This window comes from Phyllobates terribilis, unplaced genomic scaffold (assembly GCF_046119375.1).
Source record: "Phyllobates terribilis strain yellow unplaced genomic scaffold, ASM4611937v1 Scaffold_5036__1_contigs__length_55031, whole genome shotgun sequence".
Taxonomy (NCBI): Eukaryota; Metazoa; Chordata; class Amphibia; order Anura; family Dendrobatidae; genus Phyllobates; species Phyllobates terribilis.
This window is the reverse complement of record NW_027367784.1, coordinates 27,094-38,665: the sequence shown is the minus strand read 5'-3', so window position 1 is coordinate 38,665 and position 11,572 is coordinate 27,094. Positions and strand designations below refer to the sequence as shown.

The 11,572-nt window shown below is 36.1% G+C and overlaps 1 protein-coding gene across 1 annotated transcript; it reads left to right on the top strand.

Moving 5' to 3' along the window:
* Positions 1-507: 507 nt before the first annotated feature.
* On the top strand, positions 508-3,316 carry LOC141249714 (uncharacterized). The gene is made up of 6 exons (XM_073669772.1): positions 508-797; positions 1,174-1,295; positions 1,370-1,460; positions 2,569-2,695; positions 2,766-2,836; positions 2,911-3,316. Exons 1-6 carry the CDS (start codon positions 508-510, stop codon positions 3,314-3,316), a joined length of 1,107 nt encoding a protein of 368 aa, XP_073525873.1.
* The last annotated feature ends 8,256 nt before the right edge of the window (positions 3,317-11,572 follow it).

Genomic DNA, 11,572 nt, shown 5'->3' with positions numbered 1-11,572 from the left:
ACTATCCAGTAATATACTGGTGCACTATAATGATTCGCATAGTCTGCACCGAAAATTAGTCCGCATCCGATCAGCCCTATATATATGTATTAAAATGATTTTTTATGAATTTAGAATATTGTTTTAACACCCTTTTATAGATACACCAAAGATTATCGAATATATTGATACCCATAGGCCATATTCATTACCACTGTCTCGTATCTTTGTTATCACTATTAACGAGTCACGACGTTTATTTATTTTTTTGTACTTCACTTTGGTGGAGTTAAATTTTCATTGTCGAGCCTCTTGCCGGGGTTGGTTTCGATCAAGCTCTGCCCCGTAACCCTAATTTCATCTTCTTCGCACCAATTGTACTCGTCCACCGCTGCTTTGCCTCCAGACCACCTTCCTGTGGTGCAATTCCTCTAACTCACTGTCTCTTGGACATTGCTTCCTCAGATTTTTGGTTTGTTTGGTTTGTATTTGTATTCACTATTCAGGGTTTCATCGATTTGCCCAATCATGGCGAATCGTACGGACCCGACGGCGAGGAACATAAGAGGAACGAATCCTCAAAACCTAGTGGAGAAGATTGTCAGGGCGAAGATCTACCAGAATACGTATTGGAAGGAGCAGTGCTTCGGTCTCACTGCCGAGACATTAGTTGATAAGGCTATGGAGCTAGACCATGTTGGTGGCACCTTTGGCGGCAGCCGTAAACCAACTCCTTTTCTCTGCCTCGTCGAGAAGATGCTTCAGATTCAACCCGAGAAAGAAATTGTCGTTGAGTTTATAAAAAACGAGGATTACAAGTAAGGCTCCGTTATTCCTTTGCATTGGCTGTTCATGTTTTATCAGTTTCTGGATTGATTTAATTTGGAGCTCAAGATAGTGGGTTTGGTTTGCAACCTATTTCCTCTAGTCTACTGGAAATTAAGGTATATGCTAAGATAGTTTTTCATCGAGGTCAGTATATAAGCAGTAGGCTTCGTTTTCAGATGAATGTGTAAGTTATGATGCAAACTAAAGTATATTGCCCTTTGTCTTGGATAATGGAATAGAAGTCCTAAAGGGATTTTATTCTGCTTTGATTATCACTGGTTGTATTTATCCATCCTGTATAATTGAAGCTTCTTGGTGGTTAGGAGTTTGGACTTAACATTTATCTTGTTTCGTTTTCCTCTGTAGGTATGTTCGAATTCTTGGTGCCTTTTACTTGCGCTTAACTGGAACAGACACTGATGTGTACCTGTATTTGGAGCCATTATACAATGACTACAGGAAATTGAGGATGAAGAAGCAAGATGGGCGTATGTTTCTCTGCAACAAAGATTTCCTTAATCTTCTTTGTTAATTTAGTAACTTTTTGTTTGTATCTTGGCAGGCTTTGCGCTTACTCATGTTGATGAATTCATTGATGAACTTTTGACAACAGACTATTCCTGCGACATTGCTATGCCCCGCATCAAGAAAAGGTTACTTCCTCTCGGTATTATGCTCTGTAATGTGTTAGCCAATATATTTTGGAATGATATCACAGGGTAAAGTTGTGAATTATCGATCTTAAAAGAACCAGATCGTTTTAATTATAAGATCATATGGAAGTAATAGATAAATATTTAACATGGTAGAATTGTTTTCACATGTCATTTTACTCAACAACTGTTAGGTGTTAGTAAACTGTTGCTTTAGAAGTTATAAACTATTAAATGGAACTACTTTTGAAATTCTCAATGAATATGTAAAAGCTTGGCCGGCTACTGAATGGGTTATGTACTTATGTCTGTTAGAACTGTGTATGTTGATAGGGTGGCTGGCTAAAATGATATGTACTTGCTATGTCAAAAAATTCTGTTCATATCTGTATGATTTTATTCTAAATCTAGTGTGGTTCTTTAAATGCACTATCCTAAATGTACAGTCAGGAAATTTCACTGATTCTATTCTCGAAACCTTGTACGTGTCTGTAGATAGGGTGGCTGGCTAAAATGGTACAGACTTGCTATGGTCAAAAGATTCTGTTACGTTTCTGTATGATTTTATTTTGAATCTAGTGCGATTCTCTGAATGCATTATCCTAAATGTGCAGTTAGGATAATTGGGTGATTCTAGATGTGTAAATGTGATCATTTGGGTTCTGATTCTAATAATTAAGGTGTTAATTGTAGTGATGACTTGCCAATGAATGTTATATGTACTAAATGAGCCTTCTACAGTGTTTTCAGTAACATTCTTTCATTTTGATACCTAATGTCTGATTGTCTTTAGCTCTGTGAATGTCTACATGATCATTATTCTGCCAATTTGTTTTGTTTTTTTGGGTTTTCTGTTCATGTTAATTCTTTTGTCCCTGAGAACAAAACAGTACTGTTTCAGTTGTTGAAATCATTTTCAGTGTACCTTAACCTATATCAAATCCAGCCACCAAAACTGGGAAAATACCTGTGGGAAGTAGGTTGATGTCCAATTTATGTTTTTGTTTTCTGATATATAGTCACATAAGATAGTACAACACACCTGCTGCCATGTCAAGTATCCTACTGGAATTTTGTTTTAAAGAGCTAAAATGTTTATTACAAACAGATGGCATCTGGAGGCTACAGGTGCACTGGAGCTTAGAAGAAGTGCTCTAGAAGATGATTTTGAAGAGGAAGAAGAAAAGGAAGAAGATGAGATGGATGTTGATTCTGATGATGATCATCATGAAAAGGTATAATCTCTGCTCAACATAGTTTGTTTTGTTATCACATCTCATTTGTTCCAATTCCTTCTCTTTACAGGATCACTACCGTGGCTCGAGTCCTCATAGAGGAAGAGACAGGGAAAGAAAGCGCGACAGTCACAGACACAGGTTTGGATTGAATTTCTCATTTATACGTGATCTCATATGTTGGTTTTATATGTGATCTCATATGGACATTCCAGGGACCGGGAAATAGAGGAGCGAGAGTATGATAGGGATCGTAGAAGAGGAAGGGAAAGAGAGAGAGAGCGAGACTACAGAGACTATGAAAGAGACAGAGATCACCGTGACAGACACAGAATGAGAGAAAAGGATTATGATCGAGACAGGGAAAGAGATAGGGAGAGGCGAGACAGGGACAGAGACAGAGAGAGAAGGAGGAGACGCAGTCCATCAAGGAGTCGAAGCCGCAGCGCTGAACCCAGGAAGAGGAGCCCTAGAAGAGATGAGGATGTTGAAAATGGTGAGCCAAAGAAGAAGAAGGAGAAGAAAGGGAGCAAGGATGATGGAACTGACCACCCAGATCCTGAGATCGCTGAAGCAAATAAACTCCGAGCTCAGCTTGGCTTGAAGCCATTGAGAGTTTGATGCTAATGCTAATATCATACATGTAGTGATTAGCATTTGTGTTAAAGGTTTGAATTATATCTGCTGTTCCTTTTAAAACTGCTGTTTCATCTGCAGGTGTTCCTCCGTTTCCCAGAGCTATTCTAATGGAAAATCACAAGGCGGTATTCGTTGGAGTTCTGTAAGGATTTGTTGAATATAGATCCGGAACAACTCAAGTTATCATGGTTTTGTTAATGCTACTCTTTCTAGTTTCAAGTTTCAGCTAATGTTCTCTTGTTTTTACGATGGTATTCCTCCAGACGAAGGCAAAGCTGGAGCCCAATGATCTTCTAATCTATTCCCTCGTACATATATTTGTGTTTGATATTACTACTATATTAATATCAAACTGAAGATAAGTATCTAAATATTAGGTATTGGTATGAAATTTATACTTGTGTTTGATATAATAGATAAGTATATCGGGTATGAGTATCAGAGTGATATTAGATATCAGGTATGGGTATGAGATCAGTCATACTCATACCTACTCATACCTGTGTTTAGTATAATCAGTATATCAATATTAAATTGATATATGCTATTTAGTATGTGGATAAGTATATCAGGTATGTGTATTAAAATGATATTAGAGTGTGTTTTTATCTCCAAATATGAGTATATCAAGTATATCACCCATATCTATATCTGATATCTCATATCCATACCTGATTAGTATGGGTATCAGAGTAGTATATTAAATTGGTATATATTGTATAGATCTCATTTGAAATTTTTGAGACAAATATAAGAAAAGAAGAAAAAAGGGTTTGATTTAATGAAAAGAGTAAAGTGAAAAATATTGAATTGGAAAGTATAAAATAGTATTGGAAATTGTTAAATGGGGTATAAAAAATTTCTCAAAATAAAAAATGAGATTTATATTTTAAAACGTCGAAAATTAAATACTTACTGGATCTACATAATAAGAGATAGGGAGTATTAGTTAAGAATAAATAACCAAATTGCGACCATAGTTGCTCAAGAGATGCAAATTTTGTGTCCGTTACTCTGGAGTACTTGTCCGGTAGAAAGTAAGATGAGACAAACAATCGATTAGACATGATTATTCCACTAAGCTCATCTGCTGAACTCTTGTTATTGAAAGACCTCCATTTCTTAAGCTCATTTATCTCCAGCGATCAGGATCAGCCATAATACAGTACAGATAACAAGGGTGCATCTGATGATAGCATAACTTACAGAGAACACATAACCACCAATTAGCCAAAATAAAAAAGAAAAAAAAAACTATACAATAGTTACAAAGATAGCTTACAGGCCACCACCTGATTCGCCTCGAGTTTTGTCCCTCAATCGAGGAAATGAAAAACATCCTGATTCGGTAGGGCCACGTGGGTGGCTTCTGCTATTCTAACAGCCACGGACGCTCTGTACATCGCCAAATCAGCACTCTCCATTAGAGCCTGCGCTCTCCTGCGCTTCATTATTGCTATCTCTATTGCACATTCCGCCGCTTGTTTCGCTTCCTCTACTTCATCCGCAGTACCCTTCTTCCCTTCTATCCCATTCCGTTCAGTTCCTATAGCTGTAATATCCCAAGTCAGATGGATTTGAAAAGCTTTCGATTCAGTTGCATTTAGCTTGGAATGTTTACCTTGCAGAACGCGGAGTTGTTTCCCTCTACCAATTGGAGAGGTCTTTAAATTATTTCGCATCTTCATTGATCTCTTTCTACGTAGACAAGGTTTCACAATGAAAGGGGTCTTCGATTCGTTTAACTGCCAAAACCAAATTTAAAAAAAGGGTCAATGATCTCATCATTCCCATAACAAACTTCAGGCAAGACGAAGAACAAACGAAGGGGGCGCTTGGTATCCATAACCATTCAATTAGTTAAACTAATGTAACATAATCATTCAATTTGATTTTGAATTACATACCGACATATCTGGTTGGGGAGATTAGAGGACTATGAAGAGAACTAGCTAGATAAAGGCTATAATGTAAATGAACAAAGAAGCTAATACATATTCACAAAGGAAAAAAACAAGTAAGAGTAACAGTTTGATAGTGATATCTGGATATCAAGTATAGGTATGAGATATCAGTCATACCCATATCCTTGTTTTGTATATCCAGATATCTATATCAAACTGATTTCTAGTGTTTGGTATGCGAGTATATGAATATCATTATATCAAAATGATATGTTTTTATGGATATAGAGTGTTATTTTGATACCTTCTTATAAATTGGTATATTAAAGGATATCACTCGTATCTATACCTACACCTGGCAATCAGATCGGGCAGGACGGATTCGGGTTAGAGAGTTTTGAGTTCAGGTCAGGTCATTACGGGTCGAACTTTTATCTAGCAATAAAGGGTCTAATGCGGGTCGGGTCGGTTAAACAGGTCCGTTGGTGTGGATTTTCCCCTGGTTTTTGTACTTTTTTCTCTTTAATAATTTTTTATAAAAATAAATAAAAAACATTTATTTAATAAAACAAAAATTTGTTTTATTTTCATATTTTGTATGCTTATATTCTTTATACGGTGGGTCTAACATGACCCAGCCGGTCAGGTCATACTTTGACCTAGAAATTTCTCGTGTCAAAAACGGGTTCCACGAAAAACGGGTCGGTCAGTTTTTCGGGTCGGTCATTTTTTGCCAAGTCTACCTACATCCAATACCTTGATATCCATACCGATACTAATACCCGATATCTCATATTTTTGATATTAATACCAAACGAGCCCTAATTGCAGTGGACTATGATGGTATATTGGTGTAAGCATAGCTACTTCTCCCATCTCACAGATTTATACATAGTGATAAAAAACATATATAAGATGAATGATACCTGGAATACTCTAAGAAGGGGTACACCTTTCTGTTTTCTCTTCCTTGTCCAATACTTGTACACAGGTTCTAAAACTTCTCTACTGGCCAGGTCTAAATACAGGTCAGCCGGCGGTAAGTCATCGCTAAAATCATCTTGATTACTAAAGACAGCCTTTTCAAATGCATCAATCATCATTTCAAAACTATCCTCAGTGACCCGGAAAGGAACATCAATCATAGCATCCTCAAATCCACTGTTAAACGTGTTCAGCCATGTTTCATCTTCTGAATCCATGTCATAGCTCACATTTTCTTTCAACAAGGCTCTAGACAGTTCATCGTCGTTCGTTTTTATGTATAATTCTGGTCTAATATAAGGAGCATTATTGGAGATCTGACAAACTGATACTTCACTTATTTTAGGTATTGGGATTGCCTTAGTAAAGCATGGTGGGACATTTCGGTCACCACAAACCCTAAAAAGCTCCTTGAAAATAGCCCAATCTCTGCGATCAGTAAATTCCAGTTTCCATCCAGATTCAAAACACCACATAATCGCGTAAGAGTAACGGTTTGTAGAATTAGGCTTAACTTCACTACCCTTTGAAGCTTTGTGATAACATCTCAATATTCCATCTTTCCTGACGGCCAAATGCCAATCATTAGAACTAGACAGCTCTAACGTAACACAGACATCACTTTCTCTGTAGCAACTGTCTGACTCAACAACCAACAGATTTGCCGAGCACGGAACTGTACTTATATCTTTCCCCAATGCATGCAATGAAGACTTCAGTAACTTAATATCATCAGCAGAAGAATTATTATTCTGTACACATTTGCGAGAGTCATCAATCTGCAGTTTTGATGTAAACTTGACAGGACTTCTCCTGATACCATAATTAAACTTTGAAGATTCAATTTCCATATGCATGCCTAACAAAGAAGGGTTTCTAGCTCTTCTTGTTCTAAGAGACCTTTTACGCCTCTTCTGACAGCCACGGGAGGCTATAGCATTTCTGTTGCAAGCTCGAGTAGATATGCCATATTTACTACAAGCTCGAGTTATTATACCATTCCTTTTGAATGATCTAGTGGCAACACGTACTGTTGATCTGGCAACTTGTGTACTAAAGCTCCTGGAATCATCTGCTTTACTACATACTTTGCCAAGAAAACTATTTTGCCTCTTGGAGACGACGTATATATCATCAGGGTCAGAGTCATCTGCATCTTGTAGATCAGAATTGTTTGTATGGATCATGGATGAAAGCAGCATAGATCTGAACCATATGCTCTCATGCAAACGAGCAAAACAAAGTGGAATTGAGGTGAAGTTGACATCAAACAGAGGTATAAAGTCCATATACCCATACACCTTGCAGAAGGATCTTTTTTCATATGGACAATACTGCCAAATGAAATTGAGAATGGCAATGAATATATAAGGATTTCATAAGCAAGGTTATGATATTAGCATTTGACATTTTCTGTACAAAATTTGAAAAGAGAAGGAATCTAGCAAGGAATATATAAGTATTTCAAACTTTCAGCTAATAAAGCATTTCACATTAACCTTAATTTACCTCAGAGCTTACAGAAGTTCATCAAAGGCAAGGAAAACAAAATCAACAAAAGTTAAAACAAAGACAGCAAACATACCCTCCAGTAATGAAGGCGGCAAGAAGCAAATGCACGACTGACTACTTCAGATTGAGCTAACTCAAGAATCCCCACCTTGGTCGTCCACATATACCTTAACACAATACTAAGAACACCAGCAAAGCCACAAGACGAATCATCAACGGAAAGATAACGAACCTCCATTCTTCTCCGCTTCCTACGACAGAAGTGCAATCCGAACTTTTTATCATAATCTGATTCCTTCTGAATCGGATCATACCTCTTCCTCTTCCTAGTGAAGACGATGCCAAACCTCTTATCTAAATTCGGATACTTTGGCTCAACTTTCCCATCGTCAGCCGTGACGATTGCAGTATCCACCACTCTCTCCTGCCCCACTTTATTCCGCCACCCGCTAGCCAAAGAAGCCTCGTCACAGTCATCAATGAGGCGAAACAGATTCTCACCGTCGGATTCCTGTACCGATGCTTCGATTTTGGCCGCAGCAGATTCCACCCGAAGCCTCCTGCCCGACCTCAGGACTCTAACGCCTTCTCCTCCATCCTTCGTCTTCGGCACGAAAACTCTGGTCGAACGTCTCATTTTAACCGACGGCATCGGCGGCAGTCCTTGGCGGCGAGACAGGCTCCCCGATTTAAATCTCCGAGTCAAATTCACCGATTCGAATTCAGTAGAATGAGTCAGAAGACACTAAAAACTCTCCGATCTCATAAATTAACCGTCGAAAAACCGTCTGGCGATCAAATTCATAAATCTAAAAGGCTAACTGTTACAAGAAAGAGGAAACTGACTCTCTTACTTCTTTGCTGGCCGCAAATGAAGATAGATTGGAGTAATCAATTTTGTGAAGTCAGATGTACAAAGAAAATAAGAAAGCAGTTGCGTATGTTCAGATGTATGAATGGAGTACGACTCGAGAAGAGATCGAAGACATTTTGCGAGGATTCTTAAGCGAATTTGGCAAAGAGAGAAAAGGCGCGGCAGATTTTCTTCAATCTAGGGTTTATGGTAGAAACCAGTGAAATGCAACTAGCCGACTTACCAGAGCCGTCAGATGATAAATAACGTTAGGGCTTTTATTGAGGACCAAAATAATAAAACTTGTAGAATACTCGTGTCATGTACACGAGAATTTTATCATACAGTAAGATGTCATTATCATAATTTTCATAAATATGATTTTAGAATAGCCGATAAAATATAGTACAAAATTCTTGCAAATCTAAATACATCGGATTTTTGTATATTTAATCTCATTCTATAGTTAAGTTTCAATATGATATTTGTATTTTTAATCTCATTCTATAGTTAATTTTCATAAGTATAATTCTAGTTTATTTTCCAAATGTTTTTTTTTCTTTTTGTTTTATTTTTCCAACTATCAAACTCTTATAATTCTAGTCAAATGTTTTGGATAATCTATTTATATAATACTACTAAAACAACTTGAAAAAATATTTCTTAGTGACTTGAACAAATGTATATTGTGAATGGTTTGTAAACGTGTCAAATTTTAAAGCATTGTTATTTTTGGATTATAATATTATGACATCCAATTTATCAGACATGTAGCACATATTATATACAATTCATTTATTATTATATGACTAGGATATTCTGACTTAATAAAAAGAAACTATGTAATATTGCCAATCTTTTATGTATTGTTTTTGAGAATATCATTTTTTTATTCTGAACTGGAAACAAAATCTTCTATTTTATACAAGAAAAATATAACATTATTAAAAATTCAACATTATCTTTTATATTTGATTATGAATATATCCTATAAAGATAGAAAATAACTAAAATAAAGAATACACAGAATCAGAACTACAAAAGATAGTATTATGAACTTATATTATGATAACGTTTCTGGTGCGGACTGATTTTCGGTGCGGACTGTGCACTTTTCAACATATTATTGGTGCACTTCAAGTACATTATCAAGTGTACTACTGGTGCACTCTTTCAGTGCACTACTGGTGCACTTCTTGGTGTACTAAGGTGCACTCCCCAGTAGTGCACTGGTGCACTACTGGGTGTACTGAGGTGCACTCCTCAGTGTACTAAGGTACACCCTCAATTGTGCTCTGGTGCACTACCAGGTGCACTCTACGGTAGTACACTGGTGCACTTTGTAGTAGTGCACTGATGCACTATCCAGTAATACACTGGTGCACTATAACATTCCGCACAGTCCGCACCAAAAAACAGCCCGCACCCGATCATCCCTCCTTATATTATAACTCAATATGATATAATTAATATTATTTATTTATGTATATTTAAAAATATAATATATCTATAAATTATTTTATTATATATATAAAAATATTGAATAAATTGTGTGCACGACACATGGTTAAACTAGTTAAAAGCTATAATAAATAGAATTTAACTTGAAATGTTCAAAAATAAAAATAACATATTCGATCAATGATCATACACACTATTAAATCACAAATATTTACAACATATAAACATAGGTATAATTTTTTGTTATAAGATTAGGAGTCAAAAACATTATAATTCTGATACATGGTTCTAAACAATTTCATAAAAGATAAGTGAGATAAGGAATTAAATTGTTATTTCTTTCATTTAGAAAAATGAATAAAATACCGTAAATGTAAATAAAAAATGAAAGAAATATGTTTGAGATCATTTTTTATTTACATTTAAATAAAAAAAGAGTAGTACATCAATCCCGATATATCTTTAGAAGCTCACTTGAACAAACCATCTTACTAATCCTTTCATGAACAACCAATTAAGCGACTCAGGACTGAACCTGGAAATATTTCAATTATAGTACGAGGAACTATACAAATACAGCAGATTTTAGATCAAGAAGGAACACTTACTTTCCTTGGAGTCTGAGGATTAGTAGGATGGTTTGTTCAAGTGATGCTTCTAAAGCTATCTCTACATCAATCCCGATCATTTTTTATTTACCGTAAATGTAAATAAAAAAAGAGTACTACATCAATCCCGATATATATTTTTTTTGAAGAGGACTCATACTTATACTCCATCCGTCATCGATAACCAATAACAAATTAAACCAACAATTCTAAAAGCATCTACAATAATAATCTCCAAATTTTTCAATTATACAATAAAAAAATAAACTCATTCATTTCTTACATTTTTCTTATACAATGCTTTTGACTTTCTTTTTATTTCACTATTATAGATGCTCTAAATGAAACTTTTTTTTTCTTTGATCAGGCCAACACTGGGACCCTTATAAATAAAACAGATGTCTCAACATTATTTAAAAAATAGTTTGCCCACGAGTTTCGAACCAGAGACAAAGGAGTGGGGAGATGGCACCCCAACCACCCAATCAACGAAACTTCAACTTTAAATGAAGATTTACTTTGTTTGCACAAGGTCAACTAAGATTCTTCAACCTGAAAGATGAAGTAGTTTAAATTTCACAACACCTATTTTTACTGCAATTTAGGATTTCGATGGACTGAATTTAACATAGTACAGATGTCAGTGACACCGATAAGAGGGAGAAAAGTCAAGTGAGTGGGGGTGGTGGAAGAAGAAACATCCGGGTGACGTTTTGACAATACTGTCCTCCAACGTGACAACACGATATACTAGACGTTCTACAGATCATACAATCGGGTTGTTACCGTCTTTTCACACACTGTGGGGCTCATTCAAAGAAGAAAAAAGTAAAAAACTTTCTTGTTTTGTTCACCATGAGGAAGTTTCATGGTTAGCTGCAGAGAAGTGGATGCAATCTTGACTGTTGAGATAACC